Source organism: Cyprinus carpio, chromosome B25 (genome assembly GCF_018340385.1).
Source record: "Cyprinus carpio isolate SPL01 chromosome B25, ASM1834038v1, whole genome shotgun sequence".
NCBI classification, from domain to species: Eukaryota; Metazoa; Chordata; class Actinopteri; order Cypriniformes; family Cyprinidae; genus Cyprinus; species Cyprinus carpio.
The window spans coordinates 17,289,854-17,309,819 of record NC_056621.1 but is presented as its reverse complement, the minus strand read 5'-3'; the positions used below and the strand labels follow the sequence as shown (position 1 = coordinate 17,309,819).

Here is a 19,966-nt window from a genome sequence, read left to right as displayed (position 1 = left end):
AACTGAAAATGTAATATGGGTTGTGATTAAAATACATGTGCAGTATGATGATACAGACACAAGGCGGCGCTCAGCTTCTTGTCATTGACATTACACAGTTAACACACACAAAACTGTATTTTTGGGTCTTTATTATTAAAAAAAATCGATTGAAAGTGTTATTGCAGCATAAAAGCTTTTTTTGTTTTTATTTTTTTTATTTTATTATTTTTTTATTTATTTGCTAGTTTTGATTGTTTTTAGTGTTTAAGTCACTGCTAAGGGTTACGTTAAGAAATTATTCTCATCAGAGACCAAAGTATTTCACTACAGCAGTGGATTTCAGTCCTGAGACTGTGACAGATAAGAGACACATACAATTAGACCAGGACTGAAAAACACTGCACTGAAAATTATAAGTAAGAGTTGTAGAGTACAGGTACGAGTAATATGAGGTATGTGTTGTAGAGTATATGTAAGTGTTGTATAGTACAGGTAAGAGTTGTGGGGTATATGTAAGTGTTATATTGTACAGGTAAGAGTTGTGGAGTATATGTACTGTAAGTGTTGTATAGTACAGGTAAGAGTTGTGGGGTATATGTACTGTAAGTGTTGTATAGTACAGGTAAGAGTTGTGGAGTATATGTACTGTAAGTTTTGTTTAGTACAGGTAAGAGTTGTGGGGTATATGTACTGTAAGTGTTGTATAGTACAGGTAAGAGTTGTGGAGTATATGTACTGTAAGTTTTGTTTAGTACAGGTAAGATTTGTAGAGTACTACAGGCAAGTCCTGTAGAATACAGGTAAGAGTTATAGACTAAAGTAAAGAATTGTAGACTAAAGGTAAGTCCTGTGAAATACAGGTATGAGTTAAAAAGTACAGGTAAGAGGTGTAGACTAACAGTAAGAGTACAAGAAAGTCCTGTTAAATACAGGTAAATTCTCTTGAATGCAGGTAAGGCTTGTAAAGTACAGGTAAGAGTTGTAGACATGAGATAAGATTTGCAGAGTACAGGTAAGTCCTGTAGAATACAGGTAAGGCTTGTAAACTACAGGTAAGGTTTGTAGAATAAAGGTAAGAGTTGTAAAGTACAGGTAAGTCCTGTAGAATACAGGTAAGGGTTGTAAACTACAGGTAAGAGTTGTAAAATACAGGTAAGTCCTGTAGAATACAGGTAAGGGTTGTAAACTACAGGTAAGAGTTGTAGACTTGAGATAAGATTTGCAGTGTACAGGTAAGTCCTGTAGAATACAGGTAAGGCTTGTAAACTACAGGTAAGGTTTGTAGAATAAAGGTAAGAGTTGTAAAGTACAGGTAAGTCCTGTAGAATACAGGCAAGGGTTGTAAACTACAGGTAAGAGTTGTAAAGTACAGGTAAGTCCTGTAGAATACAGGTAAGGGTTGTAAACTACAGGTAAGAGTTGTAAAGTACAGGAAAGTCCTGTAGAATACAGGTAAGGGTTGTAAACTACAGGTAAGGTTTGTAGAATAAAGGTAAGAGTTGTAAAGTACAGGTAAGTCCTGTGAAATACAGGTAAGGGTTGTAGAGTACAGGTAAGTCCTGTGAAATAACAGTGAGTTGTAGACTAAAGTTAAGTCTTGTAGAATACAAGTTGGGTTTTAAAGTACAGGTAAGTGTTGTAGACTAAAGGCAGGAGTTGTAGAGTACAAATGGGCTCAATAGCTATTTTAGAATTGGGCGGTTATTTTGTTAATTATCTTCAAGCCATAAATATTATAAATCAAACAGGCAGTATTTTATATGTGCCGGCCAGAGGAGGATGGGTCCCCATGGCTGAGTCTTGATTGCTCCAAAGGATTCTTTCTGCATTTGATTTTGTAGGGAGTTTTGCCTTGCTCACTGGGGTTTTAAGGCACTGTTATACTGCCTTTAGGTTCCTGTCACTATCTGCTTCTTTGAGGTGCCTCTGTTAAGCCCTGTTCTTAACCGTCAATTCTTATTGCAATATACAGTAACATATTTAACATGTGTTGTGAAAGCAGTCTAATTTGAATGTACTGAGATAAAAGACTGAAGTAATGGCAAGAAAACACATCTTTATATAGCCTTGTGATAGTCAGTAGTTTCTTTCTCGAGCAAGTAGATTCAGTTATTTTATTAAATTGTTCAAAACAAAAAACTCATGAACTAGGAGTTACTAGTTAGAAAAATCTGATCAACTTAATTTCACTATAAAATTATATACACATTCTTTATAGTTCATAGTGATTAAAAAACATACAGAGCATTCGATGTAGTCTGATTTAAGAGCAAAAACCTTTTATGATCTGATTATTTCAATGAATCGTTCAAAAAAAAAAAAAAATTACGAACTTAGGTGTTACCAGTTTAAAACAAGTCTGATGAATCCTTACCTTAATGAAATTAGTTAAGCATAATCTAACATAATGTTGACAAATAACAATAACATATACAGCACAATTAGTGTCTGATTCACAATCAAATGACTCTTATGATCTGGTTATTTTAATGACCACAATGAGCAACAATGTCAGAGCTGCAGCCTAAAGCTGCTGATATACAAGGCAACTTTATGAGCAATTTTGCTTGGGCACCTTCCCATTGAGAATGGGTAACAAAAATGGGTAACATCTGGATAAGATGAAACCTCAGATTTCCTGTATTTTATTAACATGAGACAAATTCACACTGTAACAATGACACAGTTTCACACTGTATTACTACCTTGAGTTTATTCTGATTGAATTTTCATGATATTCACAAGTTGGTCCAGATATCAGTAACCAAAAAAGTTTTTTTTTAAAAATCACATTTATATTATTTTACTTTTTATTTGAACTTTAATCTAAAATTGAAACAATGAGGTCAATGTAACTGCAGTCTCCTAGTCATGTTGGGCATATCTTACATTCACTCTTTGGTCTGCTATGTTTTAAAATCCAAATAACATTCTCTTGTGTTCATAAAAGTGTGTAACACCCTTTCATACAATGATCAAATATAAACGTATGGGTAAAACTGTAGCTGTAACAGATGTAAAACTCACAAAACCTTCTCAGGGATTTGACATAGAAGGTAATTTAATATATCTTCCTAAAGCAGTCAGTAGTAGTGTTAAAACAGACAGGTGCTGTAGACGGTGACTTTGTGACTGATGTCCTGAAGCAGTTCTTTCACAGCCTTCTCCAGGTCCACCAGCTCATTGGCCTTGTCCTCCAGCAGCTTCTGATTTTCATCATAGCTCTTCTCAAGATCTGAAAAACAGTCATTTAGCTCATTGTAAGTGAGAACATTCAAAATGTAATCGGAAGCAGTTGTGTGATATGTCTTTCACTGTAATATTTGCTTCACAAGAATCAGAGATGCAGTATTGACATACTTTTCAGAAGCTGAAGTTTGTCGCTGGCTTGTAGCAGCAGATTTTTGGCTTCCTTTTGGAGTTTCTCTGCTCTTTTCTTGGCCTCTGCCACTCCTTCAGCCTTCTGTGTGATCTGCTCCTCAACACTACTGTACTTGTCCTTCAGATCTGAATCCAGATCCTGCATAAACAGTCCACAGCACAGGAGGTTACAAACCCAAAAAACTCAATACCAAAGATGACGTATCACGTCCAGGTAATTAGTGCACCTTTTTGAGCTGCTCAGCCAGTGCGTTGATGCTCTCAGCCTCTTTCTCTGTGCTGTTGGCACTGGTGGAGGTGTTGAGAGCCTTTTCTTTCAGCAGAGCTACATCGCTTTCCAACTTCAGGAGCCTTCGGGTGGCGTTACTCAGTTTTAGCTCCGAGTCGGACGTCTCAGACTCCACTTTGTAAAAAAGAGTCACATAAAGTTATCAAATCCATATTGCACCATATTGATAATGAATAAAACAAGCCTAAAATTGTCCCCTTGGAACAAATGACTGGCAATGTAGACTTACCGAGACCAGCAAGTCTTGGGTTCCCTTGATGTCAGCACTGGCCTGCTTCAGAGCCTCGGTTACTGAACTCTGGGCGCGTTCAGCCTGCTGCAAGGCCTTCTTCACCATCTCAGCCGTGTCCTTCACATCTGTCGCCTCCTTCCTGTGAAAACCAAAGAATATACAAACATGATGTGCAATGAACTGGCCAGTAGGTGGCAGTGCTACCACATTCCACAGATACGGTACACTTTAGTGGTTCTCAACCAGGGGCCCACTAGAGGGCCACAGGATGACTTAAGAGTATTGAAATCACAAAATTACAACGCCCTGCATCACATTTGCAAAATTAAATTCAATGCTTGTTTCTTGCTTATTTTGGGGTGCTCATTCCAAAAATAGTTTTGCTTTACGTCACATTTTCCTACAAATTCTTTGCTTTCGACAACCATTTGTAAGACAAAGTCTTGTATTATGTTGGACAACGGTGGACTTCAAGTCGAAAAAGTTGAGAACCACTGCTTTAGTCTGATGACATTTTTTAAGCATTAGAGGCACAGATCCCAGGTTTTTGCAAGAACTATCAAATAGACTATTGCAGAAAATGAAAAGAAAAATTAACCTAGCATCCAAAATACAAAGTTTGATGTTTATTTGATGGAAATAATAATCACATTCGGTAATGAGGTTGCAAAAATCGTGCAAGTGCCTACTATATCAAACTGTTCTCTGGGATTGATGTAAATGACTGAATGGATCTCAGACCTGGCCTTGCGGGCTTGTTCCAGCAGGCTTTCTGCTCTCAGGATGTCAGCGGCGCTCTGGTTGAGGATGTCCTCGACTTCTGTCAAGCTGCCCACGCGCTCCCTGATCTCTGCGGTCAGGTTCTGCAGCTGGGCTGGTGTGGTGGGCATCTGCATCTGCAGAACTTCATTGGCCACAGCCTCGATGCTTTCCAGGTCCGCTCCATCTTCTGTAGAACCAGATAGAGTAGGAGTTAAAAATCAAGGATCTGATCTTCCAAGCAACCTATCTCAAAGAAACCTGTAAGGGTTCGTACGAGTGAGGAAGTCTCGGATCTGTTTGATAAGTTGGCGTAGCTCCTCGTTGCTGCCGTCCACACGCTTTTTGGTCTCATTGGTTTTTGCCAGCACTTCTTGAGCATTAAGCTTTGCTTCATCTGCTTTTACCTTTGCCTCTGACACCTGAGAATACAAATTAAAGAAAAGAAATCCTTTAATGTCTAAACGAAAGCAATCAGCAGTTATCAAGTGCCTAACTATGAGAAGAGCCAAACAGAAGTATATCTCTACAAAAAAAGCATTGCAAAATCTTTTATCATATCAACAGCAGATACAGTATCAGCTGAGAAAACTCACCATTTTGGAGAGCTTGTCCACTTCCTCCATAGCGCTGATTATCTCCATGTCAAAGTCCTTGGCTTTCTGCCAGGCACTGTGGGCCAGCGTGGTGAGGCCATCACATCCCTCTCCTCCACACTTCCTGTTTCCTTCCCCATCCACACAGCTCAGGCCTCCGCAGGGAGAGTCAGCACAGTTCTCTGAGCCAGCTGGACTGCCACATGTCTATCCGGAGAGAGATCACAAAGTTAAAAGTAGGCTTTTATATTTACATATGCAAAACTCACTAGCCGGGTTTCCATCAAAAAGTTGCGAATTTAACTTGTGCGCAAAATTGGAATATCGCATAAAACATTTGCAAACAAGCACCGTTTCCATCCATCGGTCCGCTAGTTAGTCAGGTTTTGCCATCCCATAGCAGCTTTTTTGATGCGCTTGGAGGAATTTATTCGCAAAATGCATTTCCATCTCCCATTTTTCACATTAACCCTTTTTCGCACGAGTCAAAAACCACCTCAAGTGAGCATAAAAACTTTTTGGCGAATTAAAGGAGTTTTATTCGAATTTCCGTTTCCATCACTTTCCATCAGTTTCTCATGTGATACTTCAAAATGTGCATTAAAATAGGCTGATGGAAATATAGCTACTGCCATGATGCTGGAGAGTTGTGTGTGATTGCAAAAAATTCCTTTGCTATGTATTTGCCTGGTATTCTATTGCTAGGCATTGCTGTGCTGTTACTAGCATACATATGTGTAGATAGATGCCACATTCGATCTGTCCAGACACGTCAACACGTCTGCCATCTTGGAACGGTCGATGTGTCGTCACTCACTATTAAAATAAATAAATGAGTTTCAAAATGCCACAACATTGTGCAGCCACTGGTTGTAAAAACCACCGAAATTTAAATTCCTGAAGAAATTGGATAAACTTTTTTGACTGGTAAGAATGTGTTGGTTTGTGTTTTTAATATGTATTAACTCAATATTACAGTTTTTTAAATTATAGTACCCTTTAAATGTTCATCTTGTTTCGTCTTAGTTTAGCAAAATCATCTGCTGAAATCTAGCGCACATATAGATGTTACGTACAGAGCAACTGACACATCGAGAATCGGTCAAACGTTCTGAAAAAATAGAGATTTAATTTTTTTTTGCTGAATTGCGCAGCCCTAACTACTCTATGACACTCTGGTCTCTTGATATTACTTAGGTTTTCACTTGTTTTATCATCCGCCAAGCAAAAACGTAAGTCCAATCAGCAATGGTACACCTATCTTCAATGAGCTGCACAATTTGCTACGTAATAGAACGTTTAGAATATTAAAAAAAGAAACAAAAGCCTGAGGATCTCTAATGATTTTTTTTACAAAAATATAACATGAAAGTGACATTGATTTGTTTCTGAAAACTAAACTTTGCTCATTAAAACTACTGTGTGTCAGTGATTAGATAAGCTCTTGACCATGTTCCTCAATCTGTTGACTGCTTTACCTTCTCGCTAAGTTCAGACAGGTCCAGAGTCTCCAGCTGTCCAGCGAGGTTGTCCAGTTTCTTCGAAAACTCATCCTGCCTTTGAATGAACTCTTCTTTGGTCTGGTTCATCAAGTCCTCCGTTTCTGTCCGCAGGGTGGCAGACTGATTGACCAGGTTGTCTGGGTCAATGGTGGAGGCATTCGCACGGATCTCTGCCATCTGGGACTGCTCATAATATCGAGTCACGCTGGCTCTGGCCCCTGTGGATCGAAAAACATGTTGCGTTGATGCATTGCCCGGGTCTGTTGAAGAAAAGGGATTTACAAGATCTAGAGTGATGTTACTTACCTCGAATGTCTGAATTCTTCACAAACTCCACCTGCCCCTGAAGCTCCTTCACCGTCTGTTCCAGTTTCTGAGCTTCTTCTTTGAGGGATTTCAGTTTGGTGTCTGTGCTGTTGTTGTCGGATGAGATCTCGGACAAGGTCTCCTCTGTCAGGTTAAGATTGGTGTTGATTTCAGCCATCAAGGCCTTCAGAGAGAAGATAAATTCAAACAGATTATTCTCATGAGACCTGATGAGAAGGATCTACACTTGCTGCCACATCCTGAGAAAGGCTTTAACTTACGTAGCTTGTTCGAGAAGACCCTGGATCTCTGTCAGAGGCTGAGTGGCTGGATTCTGGGCCAGGATGTTGCGGATCGAGTTGGCGCTGTTTTCAACGTTATTGATGGTGGCCTGGTAGGGTCCCGTAATGCCGGTGGCTTTGATGGTATTGACTTTCTGGACCAGTCTGTGGGTCTGGTTGGTGAGGTCGCCCACAATTACATCCCATTCAGCGAAGCACTGGTGGCAGCGCTCGCAGTGTGGGAACTCGCCCGTGTAGCCTCGAGCGCACGTGTCACAGTGAGGCCCGGAAACACCTTCCACGCAAACACAGTGACCTGTGACCTTGTTGCACTGCTGCTCCGCGATGCCTCTTGGGTCACAATCACATGCTGAAAATATACAGGAATACTGAGGTTTAAGTACAGCGATCTGAAGTTTAATGCAGGCTTATCATTAACTAAAACTATTAAAAATATTTATGTTAACTGAAATGAAGCTGAAATAAAATATACATATGTGACCCTGGAGCACAAAACCAGTTTTAAGTCGCTGGGCTATATTTGTAGCAATAGCCAAAAATACACTGTATGGGTCAAAATTATTGATTTTTCTTTTATGCCAAAAATCGTTAGGACATTAAGTAAAGATCATGTTACACTGAAGATATTTTGTAAATTTCCTATTGTTAATATATTAAAACTTAATTTTTGATTAATAATATGCATTGCTAAAAACTTCATTTGGACAACTTCAAAGGCGATTTTCTCAGTATTTTGATATTTTTGTACCCTCAGATTCCAGAATTTCAAATAGTTGTATCTCAGCCAAATATTGTTCTATCCTAACAAACCATACATCAATGGAATATTTATTTGTTCAGCTTTCAGGTGATGTATAAATCTCAATTTTGAAAAATTAACCCTTATGACTGGTTTTGTGGTCCAGGGTCACATATAAGATATTTTTTTAAAAAAAAACTTAAACTTAGCAACTAACTGAAATAAGTTTCATCTGAAACATTAAAATCACTGACCGAAAAATAAATGAAAAATAAAATAGCTCTGAAGCTAAAACGTAAAAATAAATTAAACCTAAACGGTAATATACATATATATATATATATATATATATATATATATATATATATATATATATAAACTGAATTAAATTAAAAAGAAAAGCTAATCAAAAATATTAATAGAATATGTAATAATATAGAAATAATACTAAAATAACACTGGTTTAAAGTTAAGCATGTTGTTGAGTTAAGATCTACTAAAAGCATAAAATACACAAAACTATTAAAATAGTGTAAATAGTATTTTTTCATTTATAAGAATTAATAATAATAATAATAAATCATTAAGAATGAATTTATAAATTTGTAGAATTTTTGCATTTATAATAGAAGTAAAAAATAAAACATTTAAATTACAATATTTTTAACTAAGAATTCAATAATTATGTGCTGTGTTTTGCATAAAAGCACTGGCAAAATGGTGATTCAGTAATTATATTTCCTATAATATGTTGGGTAGATTGCTTGGCCACATTTCTACAGAAAGAGACAGATTTTAGAAAAATAACATTTGAAAGGCTAAAAGAAATGAACCGAGATGTTTCAGACAACCGCTCATTGACTGTGGCTTTTTCTGTCAACAAGTGCAAACTTTGAGTTACTGTGACCTTATCAGGCTGGAGTTGACAGAGTGAGCCACGGAGTCGGGGGGAGGTGGTGGGAGTGGAAGGATGAAGGAAAAGATTGTTTGCACACTTTAGTGCTGCACTGCACTGCGAGTGTTTGGTGAACAAAAGGCAATAACTGCCCCACAATGACAGACGAGACACTTAGCAAATACCAAGTTAGGAATGACTTAACATGAGGCCCTTAAACAAACATACTCATCCACAGAAAATTCTAGTTGTGACGGCCTTGTTAACCTTCATCAAGACCATTTTCACCAATCAAAGAATCTATTTCTTATATTCAATTTTTAACATACCTGTTTAGCACTATTCCAAAGCCTAGTTAACAAGCCAGCTGTCTACTGCAACAAAGATATTGCAGTTAGCATTTATGAGTTGGAAATTATGACATAAGGTGCGTTTAAATGAACTCTGGGCTCAAAACAAACTTTGCATCTGCAAGGTTTCCCATTCATAATTACGACTTTGTGGTGGCATTCATTCAATTCGTAAATACAAAATCAGACAAAACTAACATCATGGAGTTTTCTCCATGAAAGATGCTTAAAAATGTGGCCAAAACAAATGTTTACACAGCTTGCATGTTAAGGCTGCTCTGTGCCTGCATGAATGTCTCTGTAAAGACATAATGCTGTATAAAAGCCAGATTGTATGCCTGCACTGACCCACCAAATCCCCTCGTATCAAAGTATACAGTTGAAATTGCAGTGTACATGCATTCATGCCACCTCTGAGCAGCATTATGCAGTCTGCGTAAAGACACATAAATGCCAGATCAAAAGCGCTTCTCTGCCAACTTCGTAGTTTAATTTTTAACAGAGCGCATGTCTTTACAGGTAAATAGGTAACCAGAGACTACACTTTTTTGACCATCGAGGAGAATTCAGGACAATACATGTGACACATACAATACGTGAACGGGGGACCCTGTCTGGGACGGTCCATTTACTTAAAACGCATTCCAGTGTGACGTGATTAAACACACATTCCACAGGAAAAGACTCCTTCACCTAAGGCCATTAATGCATACAAGGTACTAGAGATAGGGAATTATCTCGGAGGTTAATCCCTGGTATTATCCAGGGGGCCTCAGGCGACACCGGGGGTGTTTCTTGTTGGGACAATGCTGTGAATGTGACCCCTGGAGACGGTAACAGGCGCAGGATCTTTTGTGTTGGTGATGGGAAGTATTTAGTAGCAACTGACACAAAAATTCTAGGATAGGTTTTTATTGCCCCGAGGAACACATCTGCATTTTATTGTTTAAAAGCCAGCTTGAGAATTACATGAGCCTTTGAAAAGCAGGCCTAAAATAAACAAGATTGAATGCAATGCAGTGTGTTTGTGTACTCAGCAATCGTTTACATAGACATATATGGCTAAGGCATGGGGATGTAAAATATATCACACGCCAGCTGAGAAGGAGAACTCCCAGACTAAACCACTCGAGAGGTACTTCTGTAATAACAAAGTCCATTTTACTGCTGTTAAACATTCATGACGGTGTTAACAAGCTCTTGGAAATTATACCTTAAAAAATGCACCAACTCCTGGGTTGGTGATATATTTGCTAGATCTGTGTAAACAGTAACCAGCCATGAGGGCAGCTGCCGTGGCATGCCCAACATCCAATTTCTTACAATAAATTTAGTCTCAAACCAACTAAAGATCTGCAGTAACTTTGAATGTAACTGTCAGTAGGTTTTCATTTACAAATATGTTTTACATGGCTGTCTGATGCAGAATGACCGTGCATGCATGACCAAAATAAAAAATGCACGGGGTAAATAAGTTCAAACCGCTGATTTGCGCACCGACATGGTTGATGGCTGTTAATGCACAAGCACTGTTTTTGATTGACTAACTGTAATACTGTATAAGATTTCCATTCAAACAGAAAGCGTAAATCTAAGCTTTGCGCTGCCGGTTTTGGCGCAAAACATGAAACTGTGAAATTTCATTCACTGACGCGTTTCAGTCTGCAGCGCTAAACCCAGCAGTGCGTATACTTACTCGCCGGCAACTCGCCAAAATAAAAGCTTTCTGGTTTTAGGTTTGAAAATGTTTAAAATGTAAATATCAGCATTCTATTTTTAAGTGTACTATAAAATAATTATATTTTTATTGAATACTCTTTTTTTTTTTAAATAATATATTAGCGCACTTTATTTATTATTTAGATTTTTTAAATAACCTAATTAAATAAAGCACAATTACATTATTTTTACTATTATTAATTCTTTTATTTTTTTATAGTTTTATTTATTTAACGGATCACACTATGTGCAGTGTCAGCACCAAACCAAATCTCTAGGTGCTTTCCAGACTGAAAAACTTATGTGCACCCCTGTATATATGTATGCTTTCCATCTGTTTTTCATCACCATGCAGACAAGATTATTGTAAAAATGCATGAGAGGAAACGTCACTTTTTTTCACAAGGGCTTTTAGAGATTAAGGAACATTTTACCCATTTTTTTTACTGTTTTGCTGATAGAGCATGAACTTTTAATTAACTTTTAGGCTTTAAACATTTATATTCAAGATATAAATTATATAAATTCAAGATTCCTCAATTGTAAGTCCCTTTGGATAAAACTGTCTACTAAATGAAATGTATTGCCATAATTGATCAGAATTCGGATCAGACGACGCCTCTAGGCACACAAAAGTTGTACTAATTATACAAAAAGTTAAACTACAACCCATAAAATCTCTGAGGAAATCAGTTGTGGTTGGATAAAACGTAAAGCTTGGGATTTCACAGGGTTATCGAACTAGTATTTAACAGGAAACCACATAAAGCACAGCTCAAACTGAACAAACGCTCAGTGCTGTGCTTGAACAGGAAAGAGCATACTGAGGGCGAGTCAACAGGGGGGTTATAGAGGGGTAACTGGATCTTTAGAGGAACACAGGGGGCTTCCTGCTCCATCAGGACTCTCCAAACAAACGGAGGGGTGTGGGGTGGAACAGATCTCTGTCAGCACACCACTTCATCGGCTCAAAGAGAGTCCAAAACCTGCTCTGCTCAAGACCAAATGGCTTACTAAAGGAATAGTTTGTGCAAAAAAAATAAATCTGCATTTGATTACCTTCATGCCATTTCAATAATGTACCATAAAAGGCGTTTATACGACTATCACTTTGTGTGAACAGACTGATTTACTCACTGGAAATCTCTTTCACCAACTTGTAAAGTGATGGTAATGCTGATGGTGGGTCATATTTTGCATGCATCACCCTTGATAATGAGCTGTTAATTGGGCTGAGATTGTGGTGAAGGTCTGACAAAACAATGCGTCACAATGATCTTGAAGGAGATCTGTTGATAGTCGATGCTCAGAATACCAACCGAATCTGCACTTCCCTTGTGTTCAAGATCTCAAAATCACCAGAAAATTCTTCATCAAGTTCAAATAGATTTCCAAAGGTATGGTCTCCACAGCCGCAAATACAGTCAGAGAAAGGACAAAGCCTCTTTTCTGAGGAGAAGCACTGCGCCAGACACTAATGACCCCATAAGGGGAAGCCCACGAATACAAAGGTGCATTGTGGGAGTAGAGATAGTATTGCAAGGCTTGGACAGATCCCCCCACGCGCTCGTCATGGTCGTGCACATCTGGGGCGAATCAGAGAGTGGGCCGAGGACTTCTCCATTCTGCTAGACATTCCTACAAAACTGGGTTGCCTACAGATTATATGGTTTGGGGTAATGGCAGTAAAAAAATCTGCAGTGTTTGCAATGACAGCAAAATGAGCTTAGTTACGTTATCTGGGTTTATATATATATATATATATATATATATATATATATATACAGAAAACATGTTTGGGTTTCGATGAGGTATTTTTTATGTTTTTCAAAAGAAGTCTTTTATATGCATTTATTTGATCAAAAATACAGTAAAAATTGAAACACACTGAAATATTTTTACAACTGAAAATAACTGTTTTCTGTTGTAATATATTTTAAAATGTAATTTATTTCTGTGCTGCAAAGCATATATATACATTTCTTTATTTTTGGAACTCATGATTTATTTTTTTCAGGATTCTTTGAAAGTTCAAAAGAACAGCACTTATTTGAAATAGAATCTTTTATAACATTAAAAATGTCTTTACTGTCTTTACTTTTGATCAGTTTTATGCATCCTTTTATATTAATATTAATATTAAAACAAATATCACAAAATATACATTGTCTTAATATATAAAAAATTAAATGAACAAAATAACACACTGTAATAAATTATTTCCTAAAGAATATTCTGGTTTCCTTAGAAATACATCACATTACTAAATTTAAATGCATTGCAAATTATTATCATAATTGACTGGGTCATTTATTTTCTGAACTCACCGTGGCACTTGACCTCAGGGTTTCCCCAGAACAGCTCTCTACACTCTCGGCAGGTTCTGCCGCCAAACCCTGGTTTACAAGAGCACTGGCCCATGATCTACAGCACAGAGAATTAAAAAACCCAGATTAATCCATGTGCACTTTATTACGATCCCAAACATGACACATTTGTGTGAAGGTGGTCTGACCTCATTGCAGGACGAGCTGAAGGAATGGTTGAGGTCGCAGTCGCAGGCCTCGCAGCCTTTCCCGCTGGCCATGTTCCAAGTGTCTGGTGCGCACTGATCGCAGTGCAGGCCCACCACGTTAGGAAGACACTGACACTGACCGCTGTTCAAATCACAGTTGCAGTTACCCTGAGAGGGGCACGTCTCCTCAGCAGTGCCCATATGATTACACACACACTCTGAGAAAGACCAGGACAAAACATTAGAAACTCAGCGGCTAGGAATCAAATGCATAGTTATACTAGATGCAGAAAATGTGCATTTTAAAATGTTTTTATATATATATATATATATATATATATATATATATATATATATATATATATATATATATATATATATACTGGTAAAACAAACTTTATCTAGACTTCAAAAGTACTAATCTTTTCAATTGTCCATTCTATGTTTTAAGTAGATTTATAAATATCGATAATAATACTTGTTCTAACTACTTTGTACTACAATTTACGATTTTAAGATACAGTATTGAAACAGTTCTTCAAGAACTTACTTCTGCAGCTCTGTGTCAGTGCATTGCCGTAATAACCGAGCTTGCAGCGGTTGCATCCCTCGCTCTCGGTGTGGTACAGGCATTTGAGACAAGCGCCCGTTCGGGCATCACAGGACTCCGGGTCCGTCATGTCAATGTTGTTGTTGCACTGACAGGGCCGGCATTCTCCGCCCACCTCGTGTGGGTTTCCGTAATAACCAGGGGCGCATTCTTCACACCTGGCACCTATGCGTGACACAAGACAAGAGGTGTGTTGAATCAGCTCTCACTGCTACAAAATTACATATTACAAGACTTAATATCACCATATTCTTCCACATACACAATCGTTCACTAAAGTTTATTTGAATATACTCACCAAGGCTTCACCAAGGTTTTTTCATCAAATACTGTAAAAACAGTAATATTGTGAAATATCATAACAATTTAGAAATCAGAACTCATGAAGGATTTTGTGTCAGTGAGGTGTTTTCTTAATGATGATGTGAATTTGGATTTTGGTGTAATGGATGATTTAAATTTTGATTTGTATTCAAATAGAAAACAGTTCTTTAAAATTGTAATAATATTTCACAATATTACTGTTTTTACCTTATTTCATTACTCAAATAAATGTAGCCTTGGTGAGCAAAAATTGCCAAACTTTTGAATGGTACAGTATACTATACGACAAGTTCTAGTGTGTGTCATGATGCAGGAAATATACGGTGTTCCTGACAGATGCTCTTATAAATCAAATAGGATTGGTGCTGGTTACCTTTATATCCCTGGTTGCAGACGCAGAACACCTGGTTGGAGTCGAGGCTCTTATAACACGCGCCGGAGAACTGTCTTCCGCTGCCGGGACCGTCCGGACACATGCAGGGGCGGCAGTGGTCTCCAGAGCCCAGGACGGGGTCACCATAGTAGCCATTCAAACACCTGCAGAAGAGATTTAATAAATGAAAGGCTATACTTTCATGTAAACATCAACCTATAATGTTGAAGAAAGAACACAGTGACTAACCTCTCGCAGTGGTGTCCAGAGGTGTGGTCCCTGCAGGACAGACACTGTCCCGTGAGCGGGTCGCACTGCTCAGCGTGGCCATTGCAAGTGCAGGGGCGACAGTTAGGGAATCCCCAGTGTCCCGGCAGACAGCGGTCACACTGCCGCCCATACGCTCTGGGAATACACTCGCACTGACCGGTGGCCTCGTGGCAGAAGGAGTGGACAGACCCCTCAGGACTGCAATCACATGCTAAACCAACAACAGACCACAATTATGCTTGTGAAAGAACTACAGGTGCATCTCAATAAATTAGAAGTGTTTTTACTTAATACACGAGTTTCACAATTTGAGTTGAATTACTGAAACAAAGGAACTTTTCCACAACATTCTAATTTACCGAGATGCACCTGTACATGGTGCAGTCTATGCTATTGACAAGTTGTACTTACGCCTGCAGCCTTGTGGCCCAAAAAGGAAGGTCGCTGGGGCACATTTGTCGCAGTTCCTGCCTACCACGTTGGGCCGACACTGGCACTGGCCACCGCTCGGGTCACAAACCGTGCTGAGAGACCCCTGCGGGTCACACTGACAGGCTGAGAGAAACAGAACAGAAAAAAGAAAGAAAGATAGGGTTAATTCAAGGTATTTGGGCCATTTTTTCTCATTCATTTCAATGGCAAAAGTGCTACAATTTACCTAAATAAGCTTGACCAATATTAGTGTTTTTTTTTTACTGTCAGGATTTTCTTTTACCAAATTTGATTGTTTTTCACATAGCTATTCCTCTTTTCTCTACATTCTAGAGATCAACCAATATCTTTTACAAGATTTAAGGATTTTTTCTTACTTGGATATCGGTTGTGTAATATCGGCTTAGGTTGGGTGACATACCAGTAGACACGATTAACCAGAATAAATTTGTCAACCGACAGATATTTTGAACTATCGTCTTTATCTGGGTTACATGTTCATGTGATGTTGCTGTGCTACATGGTCATGAAAACGTATAGTTTGCACTCGTTTTTTAAACATTGCAAGTGATTTTATGCCACTGAAACACAATCAGCAGAGAAAGAGAACTCATTTTGCTTGATGCTTGACTGTTTCTGAGCGCTGTTTGAGAGGCTTGTGCACGTGTATTAAATGCGTGGAGTATTGAACGGAGTTATTTTTGCTGCTTTATAGGCCCTGAACGAATAAAAACGTGTCAAAATGCCCGTCTTTGTAAGTATCAATATAAACACTGTAATTTAGGTCTTAAGTGAAAGCAAACAGCTGAGAAAGAAAACACATGTGTAACAGTATATTGGATCCGGGCAGCTCTTAAAGTGACAGCAGTCTAATATTCATGCTGTCTGTCATTCATATTAATCAAACAACAAAAAAAGATAAAATCTCTCACTGCTCTTGACTAAATGACTTTTGCAACTTTAATAAGAAAAAATGTATAATTTATATAGTGAAGAATATGTAGTGTTTTTATACATTTGATTTCTTTATACAATGTATGTAGCATTTCTTATTTATTTGTTCTACAGTAGTTTTTTTGTCGTATGGCTTGCAGTTAGTTTCTTATTCTTTTTTAATCCCAGACTGTTTACTTAATTTTTTTTATTTAGGCTAGTATTAGGTTTTTTATTTATTTATTTATTTTTTGATATTGAGTCTGATGACAATAATTAGGACTTTTCTATGGTAAATTTTTTTTTTTGATATCATAAAGTCCTTATTTAAAACAAAAAGAACTATATTGTGATATATATTGTTACCGTGAAATAAAATTCCTCATTTCATGATATAAGATTTTGGACATATTGCCCACCCCTATATCGGCTATTATATTAACGTTTACTATTTATTGCATTATTAATAGTCATTTAAATACTATATAAAATATCGAAATAATAAATTTTTTCGGGATGACAATGAGAGCGTTGATGAGATGTATGTGTCATTTGCTGCTACATAGTCTGTCAATGAGCTACTGACTAAAAATCAGTAGGTATTTCATAATCTAGGCCGAGAAAAATATGAATAATTCTGACAACATGCCACTCAAAATGAACTCTGATGTAATCTATTTAAAGTTTTGTTTGTTACTTTTCTGACAGTATATAACTATTCCATTACACTCTTTTAACAGAATAAACAACACCTTAAACCTCATATCAAACTGTAGTTAAAAACTAAAGTTTTATCAGTTATAAAAAACCACCTGCGTACAAATGCTTGCTTAGTAACTTGGCAAGTCATCTCACCACGAAATACCTACAAAAACATATGAGACTTAGAGAAGTCACTGGTACAGGCCAGAAGAGCCGGGAAATTTTACTTGTCCTTTAAACCTAACATCAGTCCTAGTGGATCGCTAAAGCAGTGCTAAGGAGAAACTAAAGTAACAACACCACAAACTTTTTCAAAATAGTGTTACTTTTCTAGCTATGCTTTCCAAAATGTAGCAGGTCGCTGGCTTTTATGCCACATCATATTGTGCATGGAGCTTTACAGCTGAGTAAACTGAGGTACAAATATCCTTTACTAAAATGTCAGATTGTAAAACGAAAATTTAACACTTTTAATGTTTTATGATATTTTACGCTTTGAAACAGCAAAAAAAATTTTTTGTACAAATCAGATAATTTTTTAAAAAAATTGTGTAGTTTTTCACTAAATTAACTTATGGATGAATATTCAATTATTTTCATTTCTACAGCACAATCTCAATACATAACAAAAGCATTTAATTGTAATATTTATTTACTAAAAAAAATTTATATTACGAAGAATTCCACACTTTTAAATAATTAAAACAAATGATTTATTGAAATGGACAGGAGACTGAATAAATTGTCTCCCCAACTGTAACACCATTTTTTTCCACAACAAAAAAAATCAAGTACAATTAAAACATCCATTTTGTTACTGTAATACCTGTGATTACCAAGATAAAGAAGGATCATGAAACGATGCATCTGTTCATCACTTTGATTTTAACTTACTTTAGAGTGTTTCTAGTTTTATTAGTTAGTAAAAGTTTAATATTGTAACCATACTTGATTCAAAAACTATTGTTAATTTTGTGCCACTATTCTGCTCTGTTAAAATTTTATATTATCAGATATAATTGTTAGATATTTAAAAGTTGCATATTTTAAAAGACTGCCTCCCCACATAGCTTCAGTGTTGTTTGCTACTTATTAAAGTGTAGCCTTGAAATGTGGCCTACTTTTCCCAGATTGGAGTTTGACTGAATTTTTACAATCTGTATCATATAAAGCTTGATAATTTACAGTATGACTTGAAGATGTCTTTTCCGTAGTATGCTGTTTGATTTCTTCATTTGAAAGTCAACATTTTCACACTAATATTTATAGTCAGCAAAGCTTGCGCTCTGAATTACGACTCTAGCCACGTCTTTTGCTTTTCTTCTTGTCCTGACAGTTGATGCAATTGTAAAGTCTCAGACAGGAAGCATGTAAAGCAGTATAATTATGCCTGAGGCCTAGTTACAAGCTCTGACACGAGGCAGGAAAGCACCTCTGATGAGAGACATAAGACGGAGGAAAATGAAAGCTGAATGAACGATGACAGAATGAAGACTGGCACGTCTATCATAAAGGGAAAAGGGGATTCTTCTGTGGTTAGAGAATGGTGCCAAAGTCATGCGATGATGATGTATGTGTGTGCACTTTAAACAAAGTGGTAAGATCAAAAAAATCAAGTTAGTATGCCATTTGTGATATTATACCTAGAATTAAAAAAATAACTAATAATTCTTAAAAGTATGGTGTGGGCATTACGCTTGCATTTGCAACTAAAAATTAAAGTGCATTTATGCCAGTAGATTGCTTAAAATCTACTGTTGGTGCATTTTAACAATGTTTACTTTATGGTGTTTACACAGTAATATGTTGTAGATGGTTGTAAGTATATATTTATACATATCTTCCTCACCTTTTAGAATGAGCTACATGTAGAACAGCAAAGAACAAATATTTCAAAATAAGAGTCATGGTATATCTTGGGCTTGTTTATAATTAAAAGTCTTGCATTATGCATGAAGTTTTTGTTTTGTTTTGGGTTGTCCCTGTTTATTATTGGTATTTTGCTTAAACCAAAAAAAATGTTTTTGAATGACTAGTCTGCAATAGTAAATCACATATATTTCGAAATAAGAGTCCTTGTGTATTTTACTACTTTTGCGACTACAATTATGGTGCGTTCAACTCATGTCGGATACATCGTATTTACGAGTTAAACGCACATGAACGCCACCACAAAGTCGTAATTACGAGGGGGAATTTTCGGGAATTAAAGCAAAATTACGAGAATTTTCTTTAAGCTCCGAGTTTCCGAGTTGGGGGCGTGTCAATGAGAAACACGACAGAATCGATGGATGCAATGTCTGTTGTTGACGGTAATTTTTTAGTTCAAACTGATAGACAGGATTGAAATATAACAATTAATAATTTTTTATGCGATACAGTTTAAAGTGGCTTCATAAATTATTTAAAAAAATTAAAAACGCAAAACACACCTGATGCAAATTCTTTGCTCTTCATTTTCTATAAGCAGAGTTGACAAACCCTGTTGTATTTTCTTGTAATTTATTAAAAGAAGGTACACCGCCTTCTTTGCCGACTAAACTGACTTGAACGCACCCGACGTCATAATTACGACTTGTCAACTCGTAAGTACGAACTTCCCAGGAGGCCTTGAATGCAGCATTAGATGTGTGTTAAATGTCTAAACAGGTCCTTACAGGACCTCCAAACTTTATTTTAAAATAAGACTCCCGGTGTATTTCAGACTTGTTTATAATTAAAAGTCCCACAGTATGCATAAAGTTATTTTGTTTCG

General features: G+C 37.1%; 1 protein-coding gene across 1 annotated transcript in view; it reads right to left on the bottom strand.

Annotated features, from left to right (window-relative positions):
• Positions 1 to 2,536: 2,536 nt before the first annotated feature.
• Positions 2,537 to 19,966, bottom strand: part of lamb1a (laminin, beta 1a) — a 33,553-nt gene continuing 16,123 nt past the window's right edge. Inside the window, 16 exon segments of the mRNA XM_042753729.1 lie at positions 2,537 to 3,217; positions 3,343 to 3,502; positions 3,591 to 3,767; positions 3,882 to 4,023; positions 4,626 to 4,833; positions 4,921 to 5,065; positions 5,240 to 5,446; positions 6,718 to 6,959; positions 7,048 to 7,231; positions 7,325 to 7,698; positions 13,380 to 13,476; positions 13,568 to 13,785; positions 14,118 to 14,342; positions 14,875 to 15,038; positions 15,124 to 15,355; positions 15,556 to 15,699. Coding sequence (XP_042609663.1) covers positions 3,078 to 3,217; positions 3,343 to 3,502; positions 3,591 to 3,767; positions 3,882 to 4,023; positions 4,626 to 4,833; positions 4,921 to 5,065; positions 5,240 to 5,446; positions 6,718 to 6,959; positions 7,048 to 7,231; positions 7,325 to 7,698; positions 13,380 to 13,476; positions 13,568 to 13,785; positions 14,118 to 14,342; positions 14,875 to 15,038; positions 15,124 to 15,355; positions 15,556 to 15,699 — 3,059 coding nt within the window. The 3' untranslated portion in view covers positions 2,537 to 3,077.